Source organism: Geotrypetes seraphini, chromosome 11 (genome assembly GCF_902459505.1).
Source record: "Geotrypetes seraphini chromosome 11, aGeoSer1.1, whole genome shotgun sequence".
Taxonomy (NCBI): Eukaryota; Metazoa; Chordata; class Amphibia; order Gymnophiona; family Dermophiidae; genus Geotrypetes; species Geotrypetes seraphini.
Genome location: NC_047094.1, coordinates 103,713,895 through 103,738,059, shown reverse-complemented (window position 1 = coordinate 103,738,059; position 24,165 = coordinate 103,713,895). Strand labels below are relative to the sequence as shown.

At 43.1% G+C, this 24,165-nt stretch overlaps 1 protein-coding gene across 2 annotated transcripts in view; it reads left to right on the top strand.

Moving 5' to 3' along the window:
• The first annotated feature begins 206 nt into the window (after positions 1-206).
• CASS4 (Cas scaffold protein family member 4) overlaps positions 207-24,165 on the top strand; it is a 150,549-nt gene continuing 126,590 nt past the window's right edge. Inside the window, exon 1 of one of the 2 annotated variants that reach the window (XM_033962790.1) lies at positions 207-276. In XM_033962790.1, coding sequence (XP_033818681.1) covers positions 259-276 — 18 coding nt within the window. In that variant the 5' untranslated portion in view covers positions 207-258. Of the gene's footprint in view, positions 277-23,579; positions 23,642-24,165 lie in introns of those variants that run through there. The other variant, XM_033962791.1, reaches the window with a different exon arrangement.

Genomic DNA, 24,165 nt, shown 5'->3' with positions numbered 1-24,165 from the left:
CAAGCAGAGCAGTGCTGTGTTTCTCTCCCTATTGTAATTTATTATCTGTATTAAAACTCTTCCTCTTGTACTTTGCATGGGACTTCCTGCCACATGTCACCAGTATTTCTGAAATAGTGTGCTGTGTGTCAAGATGCAGCTTGGGCAGTACTTCTCCACACATTGGCATGCCATACAATTAATGCTCCTTGCACCATCACCTGTGGCAAAATTTCCTAGTTCTGGAGAAGGGTCCTGATTCTGCATGGCAAAGGAGGGATGGCCATATGTTCAGAGGTATGTGCACATTAGTTTCTTTGTTTTGTAATTGAGATGGGGTTAAAGATTAGGTGTTGAAAGCTGTATTCCTGGCAGTTGCTGCAAATAAGAGGCATTAATCTCTGGTTGTTTTTTCTGTACACCATATTGAATGGTGGTTAGTTCTGTCAATGAATATGTTACTAAAAAAAAATAAAAAGTAAACGGGGGGGGGGGGGGAAGGGGTCCTTGGAAATCTTATGACACTGAATGTGGAATTTGTGACAGATACAGATTGAGAACTGGAGTGACATTTTTTTAGAAAAGCTATACAAATTGGAATGGAGATATCTGGGTCGGTACTTCTCAAGTTCTGCTTGTATATTAGAACAAGATCTTCTTTCTTGAGAGCTGCTTCTAAAATACATCGAGGGATGGATATTGATGTACTAGTTACATTTGGTGGAAGCATTCATTATAGAACCATAAATGTCTAAAATATCAATGGGATCAAAATGGGCACAAGTGTGCATGTAACGACACAACACATGCATAGCAACATATATATATATATATAAAATAATAATAGCTTTATTTATATCCCGTCATACCTTTTCAGTTCAAGATGGTATACAGTAGTGAATAAGTACAAAGTGGATATTGTGGGAACAGGTATCAATACAAGTAAGGGAGGAGAGAGTAGAGGGGATTGGGAGAGAGAAGCGGGATGTAAAGGGAGGAGGAAAGGATGGGAGAGAGAAGTGGGGGGGTGAGGGGGAGAGGAGGGGAGGAGGAGGAGGAGTGCTAAGTCTGGGTTAGGGGCTTGGAGGATCAGACAAACTTGTTGAATAAGTGGGTTTTCAGTGCTTTTCTGAGAGTTTGGTATGGAGAATTCAAGAGGAGGTTGCTTAAGGTGTTGTTCCAGATGCCTTCTTGGAAGGATAATGTTCCTGAACATACATATTCATGTAATTTTATTATGAGTTATATATGGGTACAGAAGGTATTTACCCATTGCCTGAGGGCTCATAAACTAAGTTTCTGCCTGATGCAAAAGAGTTAAGTGATTTTCACAAGGAGCAGCAGTGGGATTAGAACTGGGCTTCTGTGGTTGTCAATCCAGTGCTCCATCCACTGGCTAATCCTTCCCTCTTAATGCTGTTGGAGCCAGGTAGTCCTTGCCAGTTTCTTTTGATGGAGGACATAAACATAATTTGAGCGTAATTGCATTTTAAATCAGATTGAGACTTTTTTTGTTTTGTTCATGCATTTGTAGGTTTGTTTGGTTTTTTAAGATATGTTTTGTTTTAGTTCTGGTTTTATATTTTATGTATGCATGTAATTCACTTTGAACTTTGGATCTAGTGGGTTATAAAATGTAATAAAGTACTAGAGAATTAAGGGGGGTGACCTGTGTTAATTTTTTCAATAGAATGCTGCTCTGTACAAGCACATTACTGAAACCTAGTACTAGTCATTTTACTAAGGTGCAGTAGGATATAATGGACACGTTAGCGTTTATATTTAGCATGCGTTAAAACGGCTACCGCACCCTAGTAAAAGGACCCCCTAGTTGTCCCAGGTAGAAGGTATAAACCTGTCTTTTTGTATAATCCCACTCTGTTCCTGGACAAGTGGGTTATTTTCCTATGGTCAACAAACAGCTTGTAGGAAGTCTTAGTTATACAATGTTTTCAGTCCCTCCCCTCTTACTTCAGGACTGCCCCCCAGGAATCTCAGTTTCTTTCCTACAAGCCAGACTGTAGGAGCTTGTCTTTTCTGCTTAGGTTTATTTTTATTTAAACTCAATTTTTTGTTCGTGAATTCTGCTCGTGTGCTACGGAGGTTCCCCATTGGGACAGCTTTGGCTGCAGGAGATCGCAGACTTTGCATAAAGTCTGTTTCCAGGGGGTAGGCTGCTTGTCAGTGCACCCTCTGGACAGCCTGCACATCAGTTCAGGCCTCAGGGACCATTCCCTTGGGAGCTTGCTCACCCCAGGGTTGTCCATTAGTGGGTTTGGGCACAGGCTGCATGGCTTTGTGGAGGTGTTCCTAGGATCAGGGCCAACTATGTTCCTCCACCAGGTCATGTGCGTGTGTTTCTGAGAGTGGTGGAGATCACCAACCTTTGGTGTCAGGCCGGTGGGACAGGCATAAGACCAAAATTGCAGTGTTTTAGGGCAGTGTTTCTCAACTCGGTCCTGGAGTACTCCCTTGCCAGTCTGGTTTTCAGGATATCCACAATGAATATGCATGAAAGAAATTTGCATATAAAGGAGGCAGCGCATACAAATCAAGTTTATGCAAATTCATTGTGGATATCTTGAAACCTGACTGGCAAGGGGGTACTGCAGGACCGAGTTGAGAAACACAGCGCTTTTCCTGGGCTGTGTTTTTTCCTAAAAATTGCACCTGTGGTAGCAATCTTGGATTTTCCCAATTTTTATTTTAAAGTTATTTTTGTCTCTACAAGCTTCGTTTTTCAAGAAAATCACTCAGATGGATCCTCCAGGGCAGGATTATGTGGATTAATGCCCTGTTTGCAGTGGATGGCTATCTGGTGAGTGGCCGCATGCACTGTGGCGCGGGGGAGGCATAATTTCATCAGCCCAAATACTCTTCACCTCTGAAGGGGTCATGTATTTGTTTCTGGCCAGGGGCCACCCTAAAAAATTCAGTGCCATAGAGCCAGTCCTGGACAAGGAATCGGGCTCGGGTGACTGGAGGCCAATTCTGGACCTCCAAGTTGGTCAGTGCTGCACTGAAGCTACCACACTTCCACATGGAGACTGTTCAGTTGGTCATAGTGGCAGTGGCGCCGGGGGAATTTTACATTACATTACATTACATTAGGGATTTCTATTCCGCCATTACCTTGCGGTTCAAGGCGGATTACAAAAGGTTAGTTTAAAAAAAAACAGAGTTACAATGATTAGCTAGAGAGGTAAGTTGTAGATCTTATAAACATTTAGCAGGTTGTTGAGGGTGAGGTGGTTTGTAAAAGAGTTAATAGGTGGTCATAGTGGGAGTTCTTTTGTTATTATTAGTGCAGTAGTGGGTAGATCAAGTGTCAGTTTTAGAGTTAATAAGCGGTCGTGATGTTATTGCTGCTTCAGGAATTTCTTGAAAAGTGTGGTTTTTATTTCTTTTCTGAACGTCCTATAGTCTGGGGTGGTCATCAAGAGGTTGGAGATCTGGTTGTCCAGCCTTGCGGCTTGGGTGGCTAGGAGGCCGTCGTGTAGTTTTGTTCTTTTTACTTCCTTGATTGGGGGGGGTATGAATGGGGCGTTTCTTGCCTCCCTAGATGTGATGGAAGCCTGTTCTCTACATTTCCATTTTTCTGGCCTACAGGAGTTGCTTGTGGTATTGACATCTTTTACCAAGGTCTTGGTGGCAGCAGCACATCTCCGCAAGGCAGGAATCCAAGTGCACCCAAGTTTGGATGATTGGTTAATCAGAGCTTCATCCAGGGAGGAAGGAAAATGGACAGTTTCAAGAGTTGTTCAACTCTTCTAGGACCTGGGATGGATAATCAACTTCAAGAATAGTCAGCTGGAGCTGACATAGTGCCTGGAGTACCTGGGAGTTTTGTTTGACATGGCTTTGGGCCAGGATTTTCTTCCAGAACCACACAGACTGAAGCTCCAGAAGCAGATTTTGGACCTGTTACAGAGTCTGACTCCCACAGCATGGCATAAGAACATAAGAATTGCCACTGCTGAGTCAGACCAGTGATCCATCATGCCCAGCAGTCCGCTCACGCGGCGGCCCTCTGGTCCAAGCCCAGCACCCTAACTGAGACTAGCCCCACCAGCGTACGTTCCTGTTCAGCAGAAACTTGTCTAACTTTGGGGTTCATAGCGGCAGCCATAGAGGTGGTCCTTGGCAAGATTGCATATGAGATCTTTCCAAGACTCTCCTCTCTCATTGGTCTCCTCAGACAGACGTGCATCAGCAACTGCTTTCATGGTTACTGGAAGCGAGGAACAGCCTGCAGAGATGGCTGCAGACAGCTTCCCTCTCAAGGGGCATGTCTCTCTGCATTTTCTCCTGGGAGTTACTATTATTGACCAATGACAGCCTTTACAGTTGGGGGGAGGGGGGGATGTCATTACAACAGATACCCAGTTCAGGATCATTAGTCACTGGATCAACAAAAGTGGTCCATAAATCGCCTAGAACTCATAGCCATTCGGCTAGCGCTGCAGGCACTGGAGAAGTTTCTGAAAGGCAAGATCTTCTCAGACAATGCAACAGTGGTGGCCTATGTCAACAGGCAAGGAGGCACCACAAGCACCCCATTAAGCCTAAAAGCTCAACTCTTTAGGGGGGCGGAAGCTCATTGTAGGCGCTCTCAGCAACACATGTAGCAGGAGTGGAAAATGTGCAGGATGACTTTCTCAGTCGGCAGACTCTCGACCTGGGGGAATGGCCCCTGTCTCCCCAGGCATTCAACTCTATTGTTCGGCGGTGGGGGTATCCACAGTGGATCTGATGGTCTCAGCAGTAAACATAAAGGTGGCTCACTTTTATAGCCAATGATAAGTTCAAGGCCTAGGTCCGAAACACCATGATATTTCTTACACCCTTTGTTCCCAACTTCAGAAACGGTTGCTAAAAGCTAGACAAGTTCAATATGAAAAACTATTTGGGTTTTTGCCAGGTACTTGTGGCTTGGATTGGCCTCTGAAGACGGGATACTGGCCTAGATGGACAATTAGTCTGATCCAATAAGGCTATTCTTATGTTCTTATGTAGTGTGCGCAAATAGCAAAACTAATTCAGAACACTTTAGAAGGTCCTGCATTAGGCTATTTTTTCTGTGTTACGCAAGCACTTGTGTGGGCAGTCGCAAAGTAAAGTGACAGTACACTTTTTAAACTGTCCGTACCGGGCTCCATGTATGACATCACCCACATGCGACAATATCTGCCTACTGTACCCGGATAACACCTGTTACATTAAGTAACTGTGCTGTGTGATATGGAGCCAATTTAGAGTTGAAGCGGTCCATAATCCCTTGAACTGGCCCTATTTATTTGTGGTAATCCTGACAACCTAATTGGCTAGGTATGTCTCCAGGAGAAGGCTGAGAAGCACTGATGTAGCCTATTAAGCAGACCTTCTATTTTTATTTTTCATTTCTCAGTTTTACAATAAATATACAAATACTTAATTGGTACAGAAAAAGAACCAGGACACCTAAGGCTGTGATTGGCTTAGGCGCTTCGGGTTCCTCCCATTTGTTTAGCTAATCAGGTGCCTCAGGCCCCTCCCAAGGGAGGAGCCCAAGGCACCAGGAGCTGGTATCCCTCCTGCTGTTTTGGGGGTTTTTTTGGCGGTGGGGGGGGGGATTGGAAGTGGGCCTGATGGCAGAAGGGAGTCGGCATCCCTCCTGCCATTTGTGGGCCGTTGGGGGAGGCACATTTTTTTGGCAGATCTGCCTGTCTTTTTTATTCATTTCTTTTTTGGGGCAGATATTTTGTGTGTGTAACGCACGCAAAATATCTGTGCCATGGAAAAAAATGAATAAAAAAGACAGGCATACCTGTCGGTGACACACTTTTAGGATAGTAAAACCCGATTCAAAATAGCCAAACAATTGTTAGTGAATCAATCACTTGGCTATTTTGCATGGGATTTTACTAATTTGCATGGGATCGGATAGAAGATTGATCAGGCAGCAGTTTAGTGAATCAGGTCGGGGTCAGTGAATGATCGCAAAACCAGTAAAACTGGTTTTGCGATTGTCGTTACAGGAGCGGAAGGTTTAGGGAATCTAGCCCTTAGTCTGGAGTCACATAATCAAACCTTGAACGTCACTCTTTTGTGGAAGAAGCTCAAATAAATATGAGGACCAGTTGTTTGTTTTCTCTGAAAATGAGCTAACCTTGTTCTTCCCTTTTACTTTTTTCCTTGTACCAGTGTCTTGTGTAATTCATCAGAAAAAGGAACTATTACAGTCATGTTAAAAAAAAAAAAAAAAAAAAAAAAGATTTATGTGATCTCCAAAGCTCATACACTGCAGTATCTTTTATTAGTTGAAAAGAAGAATCGGAACCAATAGGGCCATCTGAATTCTGCCCTAAAATCTGACAGACACAGGAAGAGCTTGTATTCTCTATTACCACAACAACATGGAATATAGTTATTGTAGTAAAACATACAAAGGGTGTTAAGTTCAGACAGACAAAACAGACGTTTGAATGATTAGCTTAAGTTGCACATGCTCTTTCTTATTTTCATCCCTTGCTAGGCACGTGTGCCAAAGAAAGCAAAAGCGCTTGTCATGAGGGATCAGTCCATCTGTCTGTCCCTCCATGCATATTTTGCAATATGCATAATCAAATAGACGTATTTATTTTAAAAATGTATATTCTGCTTGAAACCTAAGTGGATTACAGCATTTACATACATAACAAACACACATCTACAAATCTTCAATCACATAGGTTACAGAAAAAGACAAGTCTGCAATTGATTGGTTGAATAGAGGTATGCTCTGAGAAACACGAGTTTTCAGATGTTTCTTAAAAGACTTCAGATTTTGACACAGCCTTAATGTACCATTCTGAGCATTCCATAAGTGTGGACCAGCCACAGTGATTGATGCCATCCATGCTTTTTATAATGTATCTCATGGGCGTGGTCAAGTGCTAACTTCATTGTTGACTCTGAACGCAGAGATTGAGATGGTAAATACTTCATCAACACTTGAATTAAATACCATGGTGTCTTTCCATATACTACCTGATGTATAATTGTCAAAATGTTATACTCTACTAGTGTTTTAGCCCGTTACATTAACGGGTGCTAGAGTAGATGTCTGTGTGTCTGTTTTGTTTTGTTTTTTTTCATTTGTCTCTCTCTCCTTGGACGCTGTCATTCTTTCTGTCTGTGTCTTTCCCTGGCCCCCTGTCTGTCTATCTTTATTTCTAACTCTATCCTCTTCGCTCAATCTTGCATGTGGCCTTTTTTCTTTCTCCTCCCCACTTCCTTCCAACGTCTGCTCCCCCTGTCCTCCACACTTCCATTCGGTGTGTCTCCCTCTCTCTACCCCTTCCATCTACTGTTTACCCTCTGTCTTGCCCCTCTCTTCTCTTTCCATCCAGTGTCCGCCCTCTCTCTCTCTGTTCCATATGGCCTCTCTCCATCTCCTCCTTCCTTTTCCCTTGGTCTGGCATACCTTCCTCCTTCCCTCCAAGCCATTCTCTCCCCCTCTGCTCCCTTTCCTCATTTAACTACTTCGTTGGTCAGCAGCAGCATTCACAATTCATTGCTGTTGCTGGCTTCAGGTCTTTCTCTCTGGCCAGTCTTGTCTTCATGAAAACAGGAAGTAGGCAGGACTGGCCAGAGAGGAAGGGCTGAAGCCAGCAACAGCAGCGAATTGTAACCGCTGCTGTTGCCTGAAGCACCCGAGGCAGACGCTTCTCTCCCAGCGAGATGACTTTAATATCAAACCTCTCTCCAGCGTTGGCAGCCGCAGCACGCTAAACAGGCTGCTTCGCGGCTTTCTTCTGCCATTGAGTCCCTCTGTCGTGTCATTGATGATGTCATCAGTGACGCGGCAGAGGGACTCAACTGCAGGAGAAAGCCCAAAGCAGCCTGTTTAGCGTGCTGCGGCTGCCAATGCTGGAGGGAGGTTTGTGCTGGTATGTGAAGAACCGGTATGTCCCTCCCCCTCCAGTACGTGTGCAGCACTTTACGATCCTGGGTCGGCCACACGCTTGTGCTGGGGACTCGTACAGTCCAGTCCTTTCGGCGAGTGTAGGGAAGTGCTGGGGATTCGCGCATGCGCACTCATGCGGCCACGGAACTACTGATCATGGAAGCACGTAAATAGGAGTGCGCATGCGCGAGTTAGCCTTTTATTATATAGGATGTGGAATATAACAGGCAGCCAGTGTAGCTGTTTCAGCACTGGCGAAATGTGTTTAAAGCGGGAATTTCCACTAATCATCCTAGCGACTGTATTCTGCACTATTGTAAAGCGTATATTTTTGATTTAGCCATTCCCAGAAGCAATACATTACAAAAATCCAATTTAAAAATAAGTCTATGTATTACTATCTGAAAATCCACTACAGACTTTTCTCGAGAAAATATCCTCATTTGCATAAAAGCTCCCTTAACAACATGCAAATTATGTTGTTGCATTGATAGGTATACTGTATATTTAGATAGCCATCTAACACTTATACAGGAGAGAACAGGCAATTGCACATCTTGCACTTTTATTTCCTGCAACAGTTGTTCACCATCACCCACAAACATAACTTCCATTTTTGTCAGGTTCAGCATTAACCTGTTTTCATACATCTAGTTGCCAACTTTTTCACCACATACTCGCTTCCTGTTTCAGTTGAAAAGAAAAAACAACATATCATCTGCCTATATCCAATAATGGACATTTCATTCTTCCAGTATTTGTCCTAATAATAATAATTTTATTTTTATATACCGCTCTACCACATAGTTCTAGGCGGTTCACATACAGTACTAAAAGTATACAAACAGCGAATAAAAATACAAAATCTAAGAACAACTAAGATTATACAATTAAATAAAATGCATTCACGAAAATAGATAGATATTCTTTAAAAAAGTTCAACTGTAAAATCAATGTGCAAATTTCCCATCAATATTCTGAAACATCACTTTACAAACTTTTCAAATAAATCAGTTTTCAAAAGTTTCCTAAAAGACATGTGTGAATAGGCCTGAGAAATAATAGAACTTAACCATGAATCCATTTTACCTGCCTGAAAACCAAGCAATTTATCAAAGAATCTCTTGTAACGACAAGGCTTAATAATCAGGAACACAAATAAGTATTGACCACGAGTTATTCTTTTAGGTTTATATCTTTCAAAACATAGAGACAGGTAATTAGGAGCCATACCAAACAGTACTTTAAAACTGGTGCAACCAAACTTAAACATTACTCTAGCCTCAAAAGGCAGCCAATGCAACTGTTTGTAGGATGAAGTAATATGGTCATATTTTTTCAGCCCCAAAATTAAACAAACTGCCGTATTTTGTATAAGTCTCAGGGCTCCTTTTATCAAGGTGCGCTACAGGGGTTAGCGCATCGGACATTTCATCACGCGCTAACCCCCGTGGCACACCAAAAAACGAACACCTCGTCAATGGAGGCATTAGCAACTAGCGCGGTAGGTGGTTGAATGCGCGGTATTCCGCGCGTTAACCGCCTACCGCAGCTTGATAAAAGGAGCCCTCAGTCTTTTTTGAAGCTTTTTTGGGGATCCCATGTATATTATATTACAGTAATCTAGAATGGACAAGATGGATGATTGTATCAGTAATCTAAATGATGCCTTATTAAATAATTTTTTTATCGTCCGAAGTTTCCACAAAATTAGAAACATAGAAACATAGAACATGACGGGCAGAAAAGGGCCACGGCCCATCTAGTCTGCCCACACTAATGGCCCACCCCCTAACTACCTCCATGAAGAGATCCCACATGCCAATCCCATCTTTTCTTAAAATCTGGCACGCTGCTTGCCTCAATTACCTGTTGTGGAAGATTATTCCAGCGATCAACCACCCTTTTGGTGAAGAAATATTTTCTGGTGTCGCCATGAAATTTCCCACTCCTGATTTTCAACAGATACCCTCTTGTTGCCGTGGGTCTTTTAAGGAAAAAAAGATCCTCTTCCACCTCGATACGGCCTGTGACATATTTGAACGTCTCGATCATGTCTCCCCTCTCTCTGCGTTGCTCAAGTGAGTATAGCTGCAACTTACCCAGTCGTTCCTCATACGGGAGATCCTTGAGTCCTGAGACCATCCTGGTGGCCATTCGCTGAACCGACTCAACTCTCCGCACATCTTTTTGATAATGCGGCCTCCAGAATTGTACACAGTATTCCAGATGGGGTCTCACCATGGATCTGTACAACGGCATTATGACCTCGGGCTTACGGCTGATGAAACTTCTACGGATACAGCCCATGATTTGTCTAGCCCTGGATGAAGCTTTCTCCACTTGATTGGCAGTCTTCATGTCTTCGCTAATGATCACCCCCAAGTCACGTTCTGCTACAGTCCTTGCTAGGATCTCACCATTTAGGAGGTAAGTCCTGCATGGATTTTTGCCGCCAAGGTGCATGACCTTGCATTTTTTGGCATTGAAACTTAGTTGCCAAGTCTTTGACCAATGCTCCAGCAGGAGTAGATTCTGCATCATACTGTTGGGCATTGAGCTTTTGTCGGGCACTGTGCTTTCATCTGTTGTGCAGTTGCCTACCATGTTGCATAGTTTGGCGTCATCGGCGAATAATGTAATTTTTCGAAGCCCTCAGCCAAGTCTCTTATGAAGATGTTAAATAGGATCGGGCCCAAGACCGAGCCCTGCGGCATTCCGCTGATCACCTCCTTCGTATCGGAGAGGGTACCGTTTACCACTACCCTGTGAAATCTACCTCTAAGTCAGTCCCTAACCCATGCGGTTAATGTTTCACCCAGTCCTATCGAACCCATCTTGCTCAATAACCTGCGGTGTGGGACGCTATCAAACGCTTTGCTGAAGTCCAAGTACACGACATCCAGGGACTCCCCTATATCCAGCTTTCTTGTTACCCAGTCAAAGAAGCTGATCAGATTTGATTGGCAGGACCTTCCCTTCGTAAAACCATGTTGATGGGGATTTCGTAGATTCTCCTCGTTCAGGATCGTATCCAATTGGCGTTTGATTAGTGTTTCCATAAGTTTACTCACTATCGATGTGAGACTCACCAGTCTATAATTCTCAGCCTCCGTCCTGCATCCCTTTTTGTGGAGTGGAATGACGTTAGCCATTTTCCAATCCAACGGGACTCTTCCTGTACTTAGGGAAAGAATGAAGAGCGCGGATAACGGTTCTGCCAGGACGTCACTCAACTCCCTGAGCACCCTGGGGTGTAGTTTGTCCGGTCCCATAGCTTTGTTCACCTTGAGTCTTGATAGCTCCTCGTAGACACTGCTGGGCGTAAACTTGAAATTTTGAAACGGGTCTTCCGAGTTTTCCCTCGTCGGCAGCTAAGGTCCGGATCCTGGCGCCTCGCAAGTGAAGACCGAGCAGAAGTATTCATTTAAAAGTTTGGCTTTGTCGGAGTCCGATTCTACATAGTTCCTGTCGGGTTTCCTAAGGTGTACTATCCCATCTGTGTTTCTTTTTCTGTCACTAATATACAGGAGGAAGGATTTATCGCCCTTCTTGATGTTCTTCGCAAGGTTCTCCTCCATTCGGAGTTTGGCCTCCCTGACTGCCGTTTTGACCGCTTTTGACTTGGCCAGATAGTCTTCCTTGGATTCTCGCTTCCCTGATTTGTTTGTAGATGATGAACGCTCTTTTCTGCTTTTTTATGAGGTCTGAGATCTCCGCAGAGAACCACTGTGGTCTATTTTTTCTTCGCCATTTACTTACTGATTTGACGTAGCGGTTGGTTGCTTTGTGTAAGGTTGATTTCAGAGTTGACCACATTACCTCTACATTATCTGTTTTGGCATGGTTTTGCAGTGCCTGATGGACGAAATCTCCCATGCTTTCGAAGTTTGTGCCCTTAAAGTTGAGTACCTTGGTTGATATGCTTGACTTAGTGAAACCTTTCCTGAGGTTGAACCATATCATGTGGTCACTGGATGCCAACGTATCGCCTACCGAGACCTCTGTGAAGACTTTCTTCGTTGGTGAGTATTAGGTCTAGTATCGCCCGATCCCTAGTGGGCTCTAATACCATTTGTCTGAGTATAACATTTCTTAACTAGTGAGTTTGTGTGATCTTTCAATGTTAAATGACGATCCAATGACACCCAAAATTCTAATAGAAGCAAAAATTTGAAAAGTTTGTCCATTCAAGTATAGTTCTTTTTCTTTTATAGTATCAGAAGGACTGGCCAGAAAAAATTTTGATTTTTCCGGATTCAATTTAAGTTTTGCCCTCTTAGTCCATTGCTCGATATGGATTAATAATGAAGAAATTTGATTTATTACTTCCCCTGTGAAGGACATAAGTGGGAGTACTATGGTAATATCATCAGCATAAATAAAAAAATTTGACTCCCAAGCTATGCAATAATTTTCCCAGTGGAGCCAAATATATATTAAATAAAGTAGGCGACAGCGGAGAACCCTGGGGTACCCCACAGGAATTACTCCAGGAAAAAGAGTAACTATCTTCTCTAAACACTTGATAAACCCTCAAACCAGTTCCAAACTTTTCCTGAGATACCTATTGAATCTAAACAATCTAACAATATCTTGTGATCGACTAGATCAAAAAGCACTGCTAATATCCAGCTGAATGATCAGTGCATTTGAACCTTCACTAAATAGACAATGGAGGTAGTTCATCAGGGAAGCTAATACCATCTCCGTACTGTGCCCTACACGGAACCCTGTTTGACAGTCATGAAGAATATCATGCTTCTCTATTACATTACATTACATTACATTAGGGATTTCTATTCCGCCTGTGCCTTCTCTATATATTCCACCAAGGCGGAATTAACTGTCCCTTCTATAACTTTTGTAAATAACGGGATGCTGGCGATTGGCCGATAGTTGGAATTTAAAGCAATAGATTCTTTATTGTTTTTCAATATAGGCGTGATTAAAATGTGACCAAATTCATTTGGAAATTGACCATTATTTAATAGACATGTTGTCCAGTTGAAAAGGTCAACTTTAAAGGTATGTGGAGCGGTATTAAGAATATTCAGAGGGCAGTTGTCCAACTGACAGTGCTTTTTTGCATATTTAGTTAACGATGTGCAAAAAGGATTCCTATCTAAAGGTTCAAAATGTGACCAGTTCATACTTCATATCTGCTCTTAGGCCATCTGTCTGATGTTCAATCAATGTGTATAAAGGATCATGTGAAGATAATAAAGTTGCTCTGAGATTGACGCAATATAAATATTAAATAGTAAAGCAGATAGTGCTGATCCCGGTGGCACTCCCCTTTTCAATAATATCACAGAAGAGATTCCACCACCACTTTTCACCACAAATTTGCGATCCATCAACAGTGAATAAAATCAGTTTAAAACCACTTCTCCTATATCTCCCATTTGTAGTTTTTTTCAATAAAATCGGGGGATCTACAGTATCAAAAGTTGGTGTATTGTCTAGAGCAGTGGTCTCAAACTCAAACCTTTGCAGGGCCACATTTTGGATTTGTTGGTACTTGGAGGGCCGCAGAAAAAATAGTTAATGTCTTATTACAGAAATGACAACTTTGCATGAGGTAAAACTCTTTATAGTTTATAAATCTTTCCTTTTGGCTAAGTCTTAATAATAATATTGTCATTTATCGCTAAAGAGACATATGATCAAGAAACTGTTTTATTTTACTTTTGCGATTATGAAAAACATACTGAGGGCCTCAAAATAGTATCTGGCGGGCTGCATTTAGCCCCCGGGCCGCGAGTTTGAGACCACTGGTCTAGAGAGACCATACAATAAGATTTTTCCACATATCTAGACCTCTCCAGAGTACATCCATAGTGGACAATAAAAGGATTTTAACCCCGTGGCCTTTTCTAAACCCATATTCTTTAGCAACTCTCCAGACTGGCCCAGTTCATTGATGGGTAATAGCTCACTATGACCAGCAGGTAAAGACTAAGACAAAACCTTTTGGCTGTAATACAAGTAGCTTTGCTTCCCCCTAATATATTCAGTCTGTTCTCAGTCTCCAAGTAGGAGGGATAAGCTGTTGCCAGTCTTCTCTGGGTACGTGTAGGCCTGTTGGAAGTTGTTTAGTAGCCTTGTCCTCATCTGGTGCCGGCCTGAGCTTGGAGGGACCCTTTTGGGGGTCCGTCTGACCTCGGGGTGTCACACTTGATGGGTCACAAGTTGAGTCCCCCCCCCCCATTTCCTCCAGCTCCCCCAAATTTTGTAGAGGTGCTTAGCTGTAAGCCTTGCTACTGATACCAGCAAGGCATATGGCTTAGAGAGCCAGTGGAGTGTGTTCTGCCCAAAAAAAACAACCCCGAGGCAGTGCCGGTCTGAAGGGAAGCCTTCAATTGACTGTAATTGATTTTTATTGTTAATCGGCACTCTTTCCTTAGCTAGGTCATGTCTTGCACAATGAGCACTTTTAAAGGGAAAAAGTGCTCATTGTGCTCCAGACGTGAGGGTGATGCGGCCGGCCTGTGCTCATGGTGTGCTGGCCGCCGTGAAGGGGAATCCTCATTGGCTTCGGGTGTTGGCATCCACGGAACCTCTTCGTGAGTGATTTACACACGGCAGTTGACAGCGGGGAAGCTTGGGATTCCCTCGCCACACATGCAGAGATTTCCTCAGCCGCTGATGGTTGGGGAAAAAAGGTTTCCCTTACCGCCGAAGCTGCTGGAGACTCTTTTACCATTGCTGTTGGCTTGCCTGCTTTAGCAACTGGGGTTGTTCATGCTTCTCAGCTGCTACAGGCTTCGGGGGCGTTTTTCTTGGCAGGCTTTGCTCCGATTTTGGCAGGTGGCACCTCCATTTTGTCTGAAGCCTCAGGTGACTTTCCCTCTGAGATGGGCAGGTTTCTGCTGGGTCCACTCCCATTTGCCCGCTAGAGGGGTTTTCCCCTGATTTTGTTTTAGCCTTGTGCATGGCTTATCTTCAAGGTGTCAGGGGGGTCCCTCTGTGTCCACCCCGGTTCGGCCCCCCTCAACACTGGTTTCATCCTCTTTCATCCAAGTGGCTAAAGGTCTCTTGGGATGATGATTTTTTTTATATGGGGAGCAGTTCTCGCTTGATGAGGACCTGGACCCCTTGGTGGACCTCCAGGATCCTCTCAGGGGGATGCATGCTGCTGGCGACAGTTTTTTTTTTTTTTTTTGTTCCGCCAGCTGCCAAGGATGCATTGGTGGTGCGCATCTTTCAGTGGGAAAAGCTCCAGGAGCTTATTCTACAGGTTTCCTCGGTGTTGCGCTTTGGTGAAAACACAAAGGAGCCCCATGTGTGGTGGACCCCCTGCTCAGGGGATCCTCTCAGCCTCCCGCTCTTTTCCCATGCATCAGGATATTTGGGATATTGTGCTTGTGCAGTGGAAGGCGCCGGAGTCGCCTTTTCGTTTTGCGCGCTCTATGGCTCACCTGTATCCCATCCCGGAAGGGGATAGGGATACCTTGAAGTTGCCAGTGGTGGACGCAGTAGTTTCGGTGGTTACTGAAAACTTTCTAGGGCATAACAAAGATCCTAATTACAGAGCCATTGTTGAAACAATGTTGGAAAATTTCAAGAAGTTGAGTTGTAACATGAGTGTAAAATTTCACTTTCTACATTCTCATATCAACTACTTTCTGGAAAATCTAGGACATTATAGTGAAGAGCAAGGTGACCGTTTTCTCCAAGATATTAAGGAGATGGAGAGGAGTTACCAGGGGAGATGGAATGAAACTATGATGGCCGACAACTGTTGGGTGTTGAAGAAGTATAGTCAAGATCTTCAAGGATCTGCAAGGAAGTCAAAGAGGAGAAAGTTTGAAAATGAATGGAACACTGTTTACTTTTTTTTTTTGGTTATAGGGTAGTCGAGCAATAAATTAGGGCAGTTCTTTATAGTATTTTTAAAATGTGTTTGTAATAAAAATTGACCTTGTGTGAAATGGTGTTAGAATACATTTATCCTTAGAGTAGTTAAAATCGTGAAAACATAACTTCTTATTTTGTGTAAAAACCTGACATGATAGGCAAAAATTGAAGTCATTTCTAGAATCAGCATAAAAAATTGATTCAAGAACTACTTTTAAGAAATCATCTGAGTAAAAGTTTTAAAATAAAGACTGGTGTAATCATCCATAGCAGTTCTTCTCCATAACCTCTCAATTTGTCTCAGTTCTTGTCTTAATTTTCTAAGGGGCGCAGTTATCCATGGTTTTGGTCTATATCCCTTTTTAATCACTATCTTTTCCTGGTGCTACCTTAGCATTTTTTTGCTACTTCAGCTTGTCTGCGATGTTCTTTGCTCACATGTTTAAAGACAATAGACTGTTTTCAGTCCAATTCTTTATATGTGAGGTTGCAAACCATTGGATCCCTGAGGAAGGCGTGTTTGCCGAAACACAGACCAGGGTCCGGTTGGATTTTTATCACCATATTTTTTTAGCATTGTACTTTTTCATTGAATTTTCATGATTTTATATGTCAGTGTTTAATAAATTATCTCCAGAACATCTGTATCCATAGTTTTTGTTTTCATCGGTGGATTGTTTTCACTGTGGATTATTGGGTATCCCCATTTTTCTTTGTTGTGCAGACTAGATGGGCCATTTGGCCTTTTCTGCCATCATGTTACAATGTTTCTATAACCATAAAGCCCTATGACCTCACAATGCAGGTGTAAAGAGTCTTAGCCTATAGGAAGAGGAGATGCAAATGTTAAGAGTCTTAGCCAATAAGGAGAGAGATAATGGTTACTGCAGATAGGCATTTATTTTGCTACTTCAGCTTGTCTGCGGTGTTCTTTGCTCACATGTTTAAAGACAATAGACTGTTTTCAGTCTAATTCTTTATATGTGAGGTTGCAAACCATTGGACCCTTGAGGAAGGCGTGTTCGCCGAAACACGGACCGTGTAGGGTCTGGTTGGATTTTTCTTTGTTGTGCTACCTTATCAAATGCCATTTGCAGGACGGAATTCCACCCTTGCATTATTTCTCCTACACCTAAATCCTGATCTATATTTAGATTCTGTCACACTTCTTTTCTAAAATCATTAATCTCAAAATTTGGTCTGATATTCATTGTCCTACTTTGTTCCTCAACCTATAAAGAATTACAGTACTCCCCCAAAATTCACAGGGGTTCCATTCCAGGAGCACCCACGAATTTAAAAAAAACGTGAATGTGGTTTAGGAGCAGATCAGAGGCAGGAGAGGCAAAAGAGGGAAGCTTGGGTGGTGGCGGGTGCAGGATCCTCCTTAATAATTTCTGACCCCTCTGCCAGGAACTAAAGTCAGGCTACACCAATCAGGAGCTGTTTTGACACTCTAGTTAGCATGTCAAAGCAGCTCCTGATTGGTGTAGCCCAGGGGTTTCAAAGTCCCTCCTTGAGGTCCGCAATCCAGTCGGGTTTTCAGGATTTCCCCAAGGAATATGCATAAGATCTATTTGCATGCACTGCTTTCAATGCATATTCCTTGGGGAAATCCTGAAAACCCAACTGGATTGCGGCCCTCAAGGAGGGACTTTGAGATCCCTGATGTAGCCTGATTTTTTAGTTCCTGGAAGAGGCGGTCAGAAAATAGCGCGAAAGACTGAGTCCGCGATTCGTAAACTGAATTTGCGGGGGAGTACTGTATTATAAATCTGCAATACAAAATTAATCAACACATGGTCAGACCAGTTCACTGAATAACTTATAGGTGATTTATATAACCTTATTATCAATTCCTTACCTAGAAAAATTAAATCTAATTTATTTCCATTCTTCTGAGTTGCAAAATTTACAATCTGTTTAAAATCGCATGCTGTCTTTACTTAATATAGTATCATTTTCTTCTCATCCTCCCCTGTTTCATCACATACACATGGTACATTCAAATCACCTGCGATACAAAGTGATTCTAGATTAATAGACAAATATAAAATAAATTCTAAAAAAGATGAGCAATCTGTCCCTAATGAGCCTGGAGGGCTATATAATAGACACAAGCTCAAATGCTGTCCGTTCAATACGGGAACTTCTCCAAAATCCTTAACTTCATTACAAATCACCTTAAATTTTAATTTTTCCCGATAAAAAAATTACTACCCCTCCCCCTCTTTTATAAGATCTGCATGTCCATTCTCACTTATGCCTAGTAGGGCAACTCGATCAATCATGATTCAGTAATGCAAAAACATCATAATTACCTCCTTCAATAATACCAGAAATAATTATTACTTTATTTCTCACAGATCTAGCATTTACTAAACCAATATTGATCAATTCATTTGATTCTCCCCCCCATGCAAATAACTACACTTCCCCTCCCTATTCATGGTTTCGACGTTCACAGTTTCGATTATTCATAATTTTTCCCCCCAGGCCCCCCCTACCCTCAAGAATCGATTGTTGGCAGTCTGCATAAAAAAAAAGGCCCGGGACTTGGATTGGGGTGAGGAGGGAGGTAATCGGAGGAGGAGGGAGGCGATCAGAGGCAAGCAGCCGCCCCAGGAGCACTGACCTTGCCTGGTGGTCTAGCGGTGACGTGGGGCAGGAGTGATCTTCCTACACTCCTGCCCCGTGCAGAGCCCTGCTGTGAGTTCCTGTGGTCTCACGAGACTACAATGGGAGTTCCTGTTGTAGTCTCTTGAGACCACGGGAACTCAGCACGGCTCTAAAAGGCAGGAGTGTATGAAGATCGCTCCTGCTCTGTGTCACCGCTAGACCACCAGGTAAAGTCCGGGGGTGGGTCAGAGCTGGTCTAAAAGTTATTTGTGAATTTTCCCTATTCATGGGCCGCCAGATATTAATTTGAGGCCCTCGGTATGTTTTTATCGTAATCACAAAAGTAAAATAAAACAGTTTCTTGATCATATGTCTCTTTAGCTATAAATTACAATATTATTATTAAGACTTAGCAAAAAATCACGATAATACACTGCTGTGACACTTCTTCCACATGGAACTTTGTCTGTGATGATGATGCCTTCATGATCATAAGCAAAAATCATCATTTGTTTGTCTTTTGATTGAGCTCATCGAAATTTTTTTGGTCGTGGGGGAAGATGGAGCTCTCCACTCGTCATTGAAAAACTACGTGAAGACGGCTGGGAGGTGTTACCTCATGCTACAGTCCAGACGTGAGTCCGCCAGACTTCGACCTTTTCCCAAAGTTGAAACAACCTGTGCGTGGACATCATTTTGCATCTTTGGAAGAGCTTTTTTCCGCCGGTACCTGAGCCATTCGGCAACTGACCAAAAATGGTGTCTTGGATGGAATAATGAAGCGTCCCGGACGTTGGGACTCGGTCATAGCAAAGCAGGAAGACTATATTGAAGGATTGTAAAGAAATACTTGGGGGGAAAAAATAAACATGTAAATAATAAAAAAATAGTGTGCATTATTTATGAAATGACCCTCGTATAAAGAGTTTTACCTCATGCAAAATTGTCATTTCTTTAATAAGACATTAACTATTTTTGTCTGAGGCCCTCAAACTATCTACAACTCTAAAATGTGGCCCTTCAGGCCCCCTTAAAACTTGAATCTGTCCCAATCAAAGTTGTACCCACTTTAAAGCTGTTGGAGTGAGTCACTTTTAACAGTAAATTTTCCTACCACAATCATATTAGTACGGTTGTCCAGAAATGTTTTCATCATCTTAGAATGATACGTTCTCTCCCTAAATTACTAGAACCAGCTTCTTTGAATACATAAATCCAACCTCTGGTAATTTCTTGTATAGAATATTGTAACGCCCTTTATAAGGGCATTACAAAAAAGGAAATGAGACGCCTTCAGATACAGCTATCGAGATTATCTATGGCGCTAAAAAATATGACTGTTGTACTAATCACCTTTGTTTTACTTCAAACACAAATTACAACACAAGTTGATGTGGTTAAGTGAACACTCAGACCCGCAGCTGAGGTCCGGTGAAACAAGTTCACGGAGCAGCTGTTAAGGAGACCATCATTGTTGTTCACAGTCTCCTCCACCAAACAAAGACTAGATAACAACACATAAAGTTGAAGAAGCCAGCGGGTGAAACCTAGGTTGGGGGGGTCGGTATTGTGAATAAATGGAGGAGCCCGGAGCAGCTATGTGTATCATCCACACCATTCAAAGTTAAGTTGCTGTTAAATTTATTCTTTTATTTTCTTCAAGTTTATGTGTTGTTATTTAGTCTTTGTTTGGTGGAGGAGACTGTGAACAACAATGATGATCTCCTTAACAGCTGCTCCGTGAACTTATTTCACCGGACCTCAGCTGCGGGTCTGAGTGTTCACTTAACCACATCAACTTGTGTTGTAATTTGTGTTTGAAGTAAAACAAAGGTGATTAGTACAACAGTGATGTATAAGTATCACCTTGGATAAATATATTCCCTTGCTGTTTTTTGGCTAAAAAATATGATCATGTTTCACCTTTCCTGTTCAACGCACACTGGCTACCCTGGTTACAATGTCCAGTGTGAGACGGACAAAAGGACATAGACTGAAGCTGAGGGGGGACAGGTCCAGGACGAATAGCAGGAAGTTCTGTTTCACGCAGCGAGTGGTGGACACCTGGAATGCTCTGCCAGAGGAAGTAATTGCAGAATCCACCGTTCTAGGATTTAAGGGTAAACTAGATGCACATCTCCTTAAGAGTATACCAACAGACTAATGTAAACTAGTTCATCAATTTTACAAATTCTTTAGGGCTTCAGACATGCCATTACTTGTTCACTGATATTTTTAGCGATACAAAACGTGTTTTATATGGCTATGGCTGTGGCTTCTTCATTTGCCCATATATATTTATTTTTTTGCAATTTCTCTTATTTTTTATATATAAAGTGCTTCCCATAAATAGTTATAAAAAAGTTAACTTATCTTAACAAATTGTCATTTCCTTAATAGGATCGGGTCGGGATCGGGTCGGGATGTGACAAGCCCCGACCCGATCCTATTAAAGAAATGACAATTTGTTAAGATAAGTTAACTTTTTTATAACTATTTATGGGAAGCACTTTATATATAAAAAATAAGAGAAATTGCAAAAAAATAAATATATATGGGCAAATGAAGAAGCCACAGCCATAGCCATATAAAACACGTTTTGTATCGCTAAAAATATCAGCGAACAAGTAATGGCATGTCTGAAGCCCTAAAGAATTTGTAAAATTGATGAACTAGTTTACATTAGTCTGTTGGTATATTATGTTAAATATGGACTAATGCTAAGGAAGTGACTGGACATTTACTTACATCTCCTTAAGAGTGGCATAGAGTGATACGGGTAAGGGTAAATTAGATGCACATCTCCCTTGAGAAGCATACAGTGATATGGGGACTAAAACTATGCCAGGGTACCTCCGTGTGTGCGGATCACCGGACTTGATGGACACAGGGTCTGATCCAGAGATGGCAATTCTTATGTACCCGTTGAATATAGAGTTAGTTACAAAATCTTACTCTTAACCTTTACAACACGTTCAATCAACCAGAGTTCATTGATAGACTCTTAATTCCTTACTGTCCCTCTAAATTGCTTCGTTCAATGTCACAGAATCTCCTTGTTGTACCATCACTAAAATCAATCAACACGTCGAGATCCAATAATTTCGCTGTCACTGCACCTTCTCTTTAGAATTTGCTGCCTAATCATTTATGCATCTAATCCGTATTAAATCAATTTAAAGCAAAATTAAAAACATTCTTGGTCCAGGATACTTTTAGACAATAACCCCAATTAAGGAGGTCAAACGGAAAAAACTATATGATGGCCTCCTGGCCACTCAAGCAGCCAAACTAGACAACCAAATCGCCAATCTGACGGCATCCCTCGACTACAAGACTTTTAGAAAAGAAATAAAGACCATACTCTTCAAGAAAACTCTGAAAAAAGAAATAATACCGCAAGTCTCAAACTCCACCTCTCACTAAAGCCAACTACCCCAAACAAATAACTTTACCCATTTCTTACTCTTTTTGAAAATGACCAATTTTTTTTTTGTAAGTTCTTGTTGTAATACATCTTGGATAATTCTTTTGTAATCCGCCTTGAACTGCAAGGTAATGGCGGAATAGAAATCCCTAATGTAATGTAACTGTCCTTTTAAGGACCAAAACAAGCTTTATAGCTTTTTACCCATACCTATTGTTTTGCCTCTTTTGCTGTGCTCTTTTTCTCAAAGATTGTAGTTCTTGCCCTTCTTCCCCAACTGTGTGAAGTTAGTCCATATGTTTTCTTTGTGTTTTATTAACTTATCCTGGTTTAGTTTAGTATTTTTAATTTGTTTTAATGTAATTTTTTTTAATTGTACACCGCCTAGAAATTTGATTAAGCGGTATAAAAATTTTTTAATAAACTTGAAACTTTGGGCTCCTTTTATGAAGGCGTATTAGCGGTTTAACACGCATAATAGCGCACGCTAAACCACCGGTCGCGCTAGCCGCTACTGCCTCCTCTTGAGCAGGCGGTAGTTTTTCGGCTAGCACAGGGGTTAGCGCGTGATTAAAAGTCGTGCGCGCTAAAGCCACTAACGCAGCTTCGTAAAAGGAGCCCTTTGAGTTTGAGACCACGGAACTAGAGGTTTTATGTAAATGCCATTGTCTGTCCAGGATCCTTAGAGGACACTGACTAGAGGTCTGCACGGGAACGGGGATCGCGGGGATCCCCCCCAACCCACGGGACTCCCACGGGGACCCCCCTCTGGCCCATGGGACTCCCACGGGGATGGAAGGCTTTGGAAGCAGGGTTCGTCCATATAATATAATGGACACGTCAGCCTTAGTAAAAGAGGGGGGTTATAAGTTAATTACCTGAACAGAAAACAAAAAAAGGGTTCCACCAAAGAGATTCCACAAGGAAAACAGCAGCGGAAACACAAAAGAAACTGTGGAATTAATGATCCTGTCAGAAGTAATTGCTGCTTTTTATGGGGACGGGCGGGGATGGAGGTAATTCCTTGCGGGGATGGGTGGGGACGGAGAGGATCCTGGAGGGGACGGGTGGGGACAGAGAGGATCCTGGCGGGGACAGAGAGGATCCTGGCGGGGACGGAGAGTATCTTGACGGGGAAGGAGAAGATCCTGGCGGGGACGGGTGGGGACGGAGAGTATCCTGGCGGGGACGGAGAGGATCCTGGCGGGGACAGAATGTCTCTTCACCCCGCCCCCCCCCCCTCGAGGAATGAATAGAAGTGGTTGCACAACGAATTCGTCCCGTCAGTCTTGCTAACGTGCAGCTCCAGTGCCTGTCAAAGGCGGGGGGGGGGGGGGGGAGGGGGGGTCAGCAAGCATCCCTAGACGGGTCAGTGTTAGAGAGTTGCACGGGGACAAAAATCCCACCCATCCCTGCCAGGGGACGGGCGGGGACGGAGAGGATCCTGGCGGGGACGGAGAAGATCCTGACGGGGACGGGTGGGGACGGAGAGGATTCTGCCAGGGATGGGCGGGATTTCTGTCCCCGTGCAACTCTCTAACACTGACCCGTCTAGGGATGCTTGCTGACACCCCCCCTCCCCCCCCCCCCCCCCGACAGGCACTGGAGCTGCGCGTTAGCTAGACTTGACGGGACGGATTCGTTATGCAACCACTTCTATTCATTCCTCGGGGGGGGGGGCGGGGTGAAGAGACATTCCTGAGCCGCCAATCTGAAACCTTCGCCAGAGCCCTGAGGAGCTTCAGTGCACTCTGGGACGCGCGATCGCTGCTCTGGGCACCTGTTATGGAGTGATCGGTTTGCGAGACGCCGAAATGAAGGCTAGCGTAAGTAGTCGCCGTCGAAATCGTCCTCCAAGGCTCGTGCGATTGCGCCGCTGACGGCTCCGCACCGCCGAGCTGGCCGCTCTTCTGGCGCACGCGCGATCCCGGCTGAAACCGAGCTCATGACTAACCCGTAAGGGTTTGATCAGCTGCAAGACCTAGTCTCAGATAACGTTTTGAGCCCGGTAACGTTTAACTGCACGCTCAGGGATCATTCTCTGGAGAGAGGGGGATGTCTCAGTTGGCAGAATGGAGATCCATCCCCAGTTACTCAATATCAAAACAAATCACAGGAATAAAGTCTCAAAAACATATATATAATCATTTGTGTTAAATGCAAACCCAAATTATTCTAGATATGTTTTTGAGACTTTATTCCTGTGACTTGTTTTGATATTGAGTAAAGTTGGGAAGGGGTAAAACACGGACCTCACGGATCTAAAACCGCACGTCCTTAAAAATCTGAGGTCTGTGTCCGTGCCACTTGTAGTTTCTGTTTCATACAGACCTCTATGACATTTTAGCGC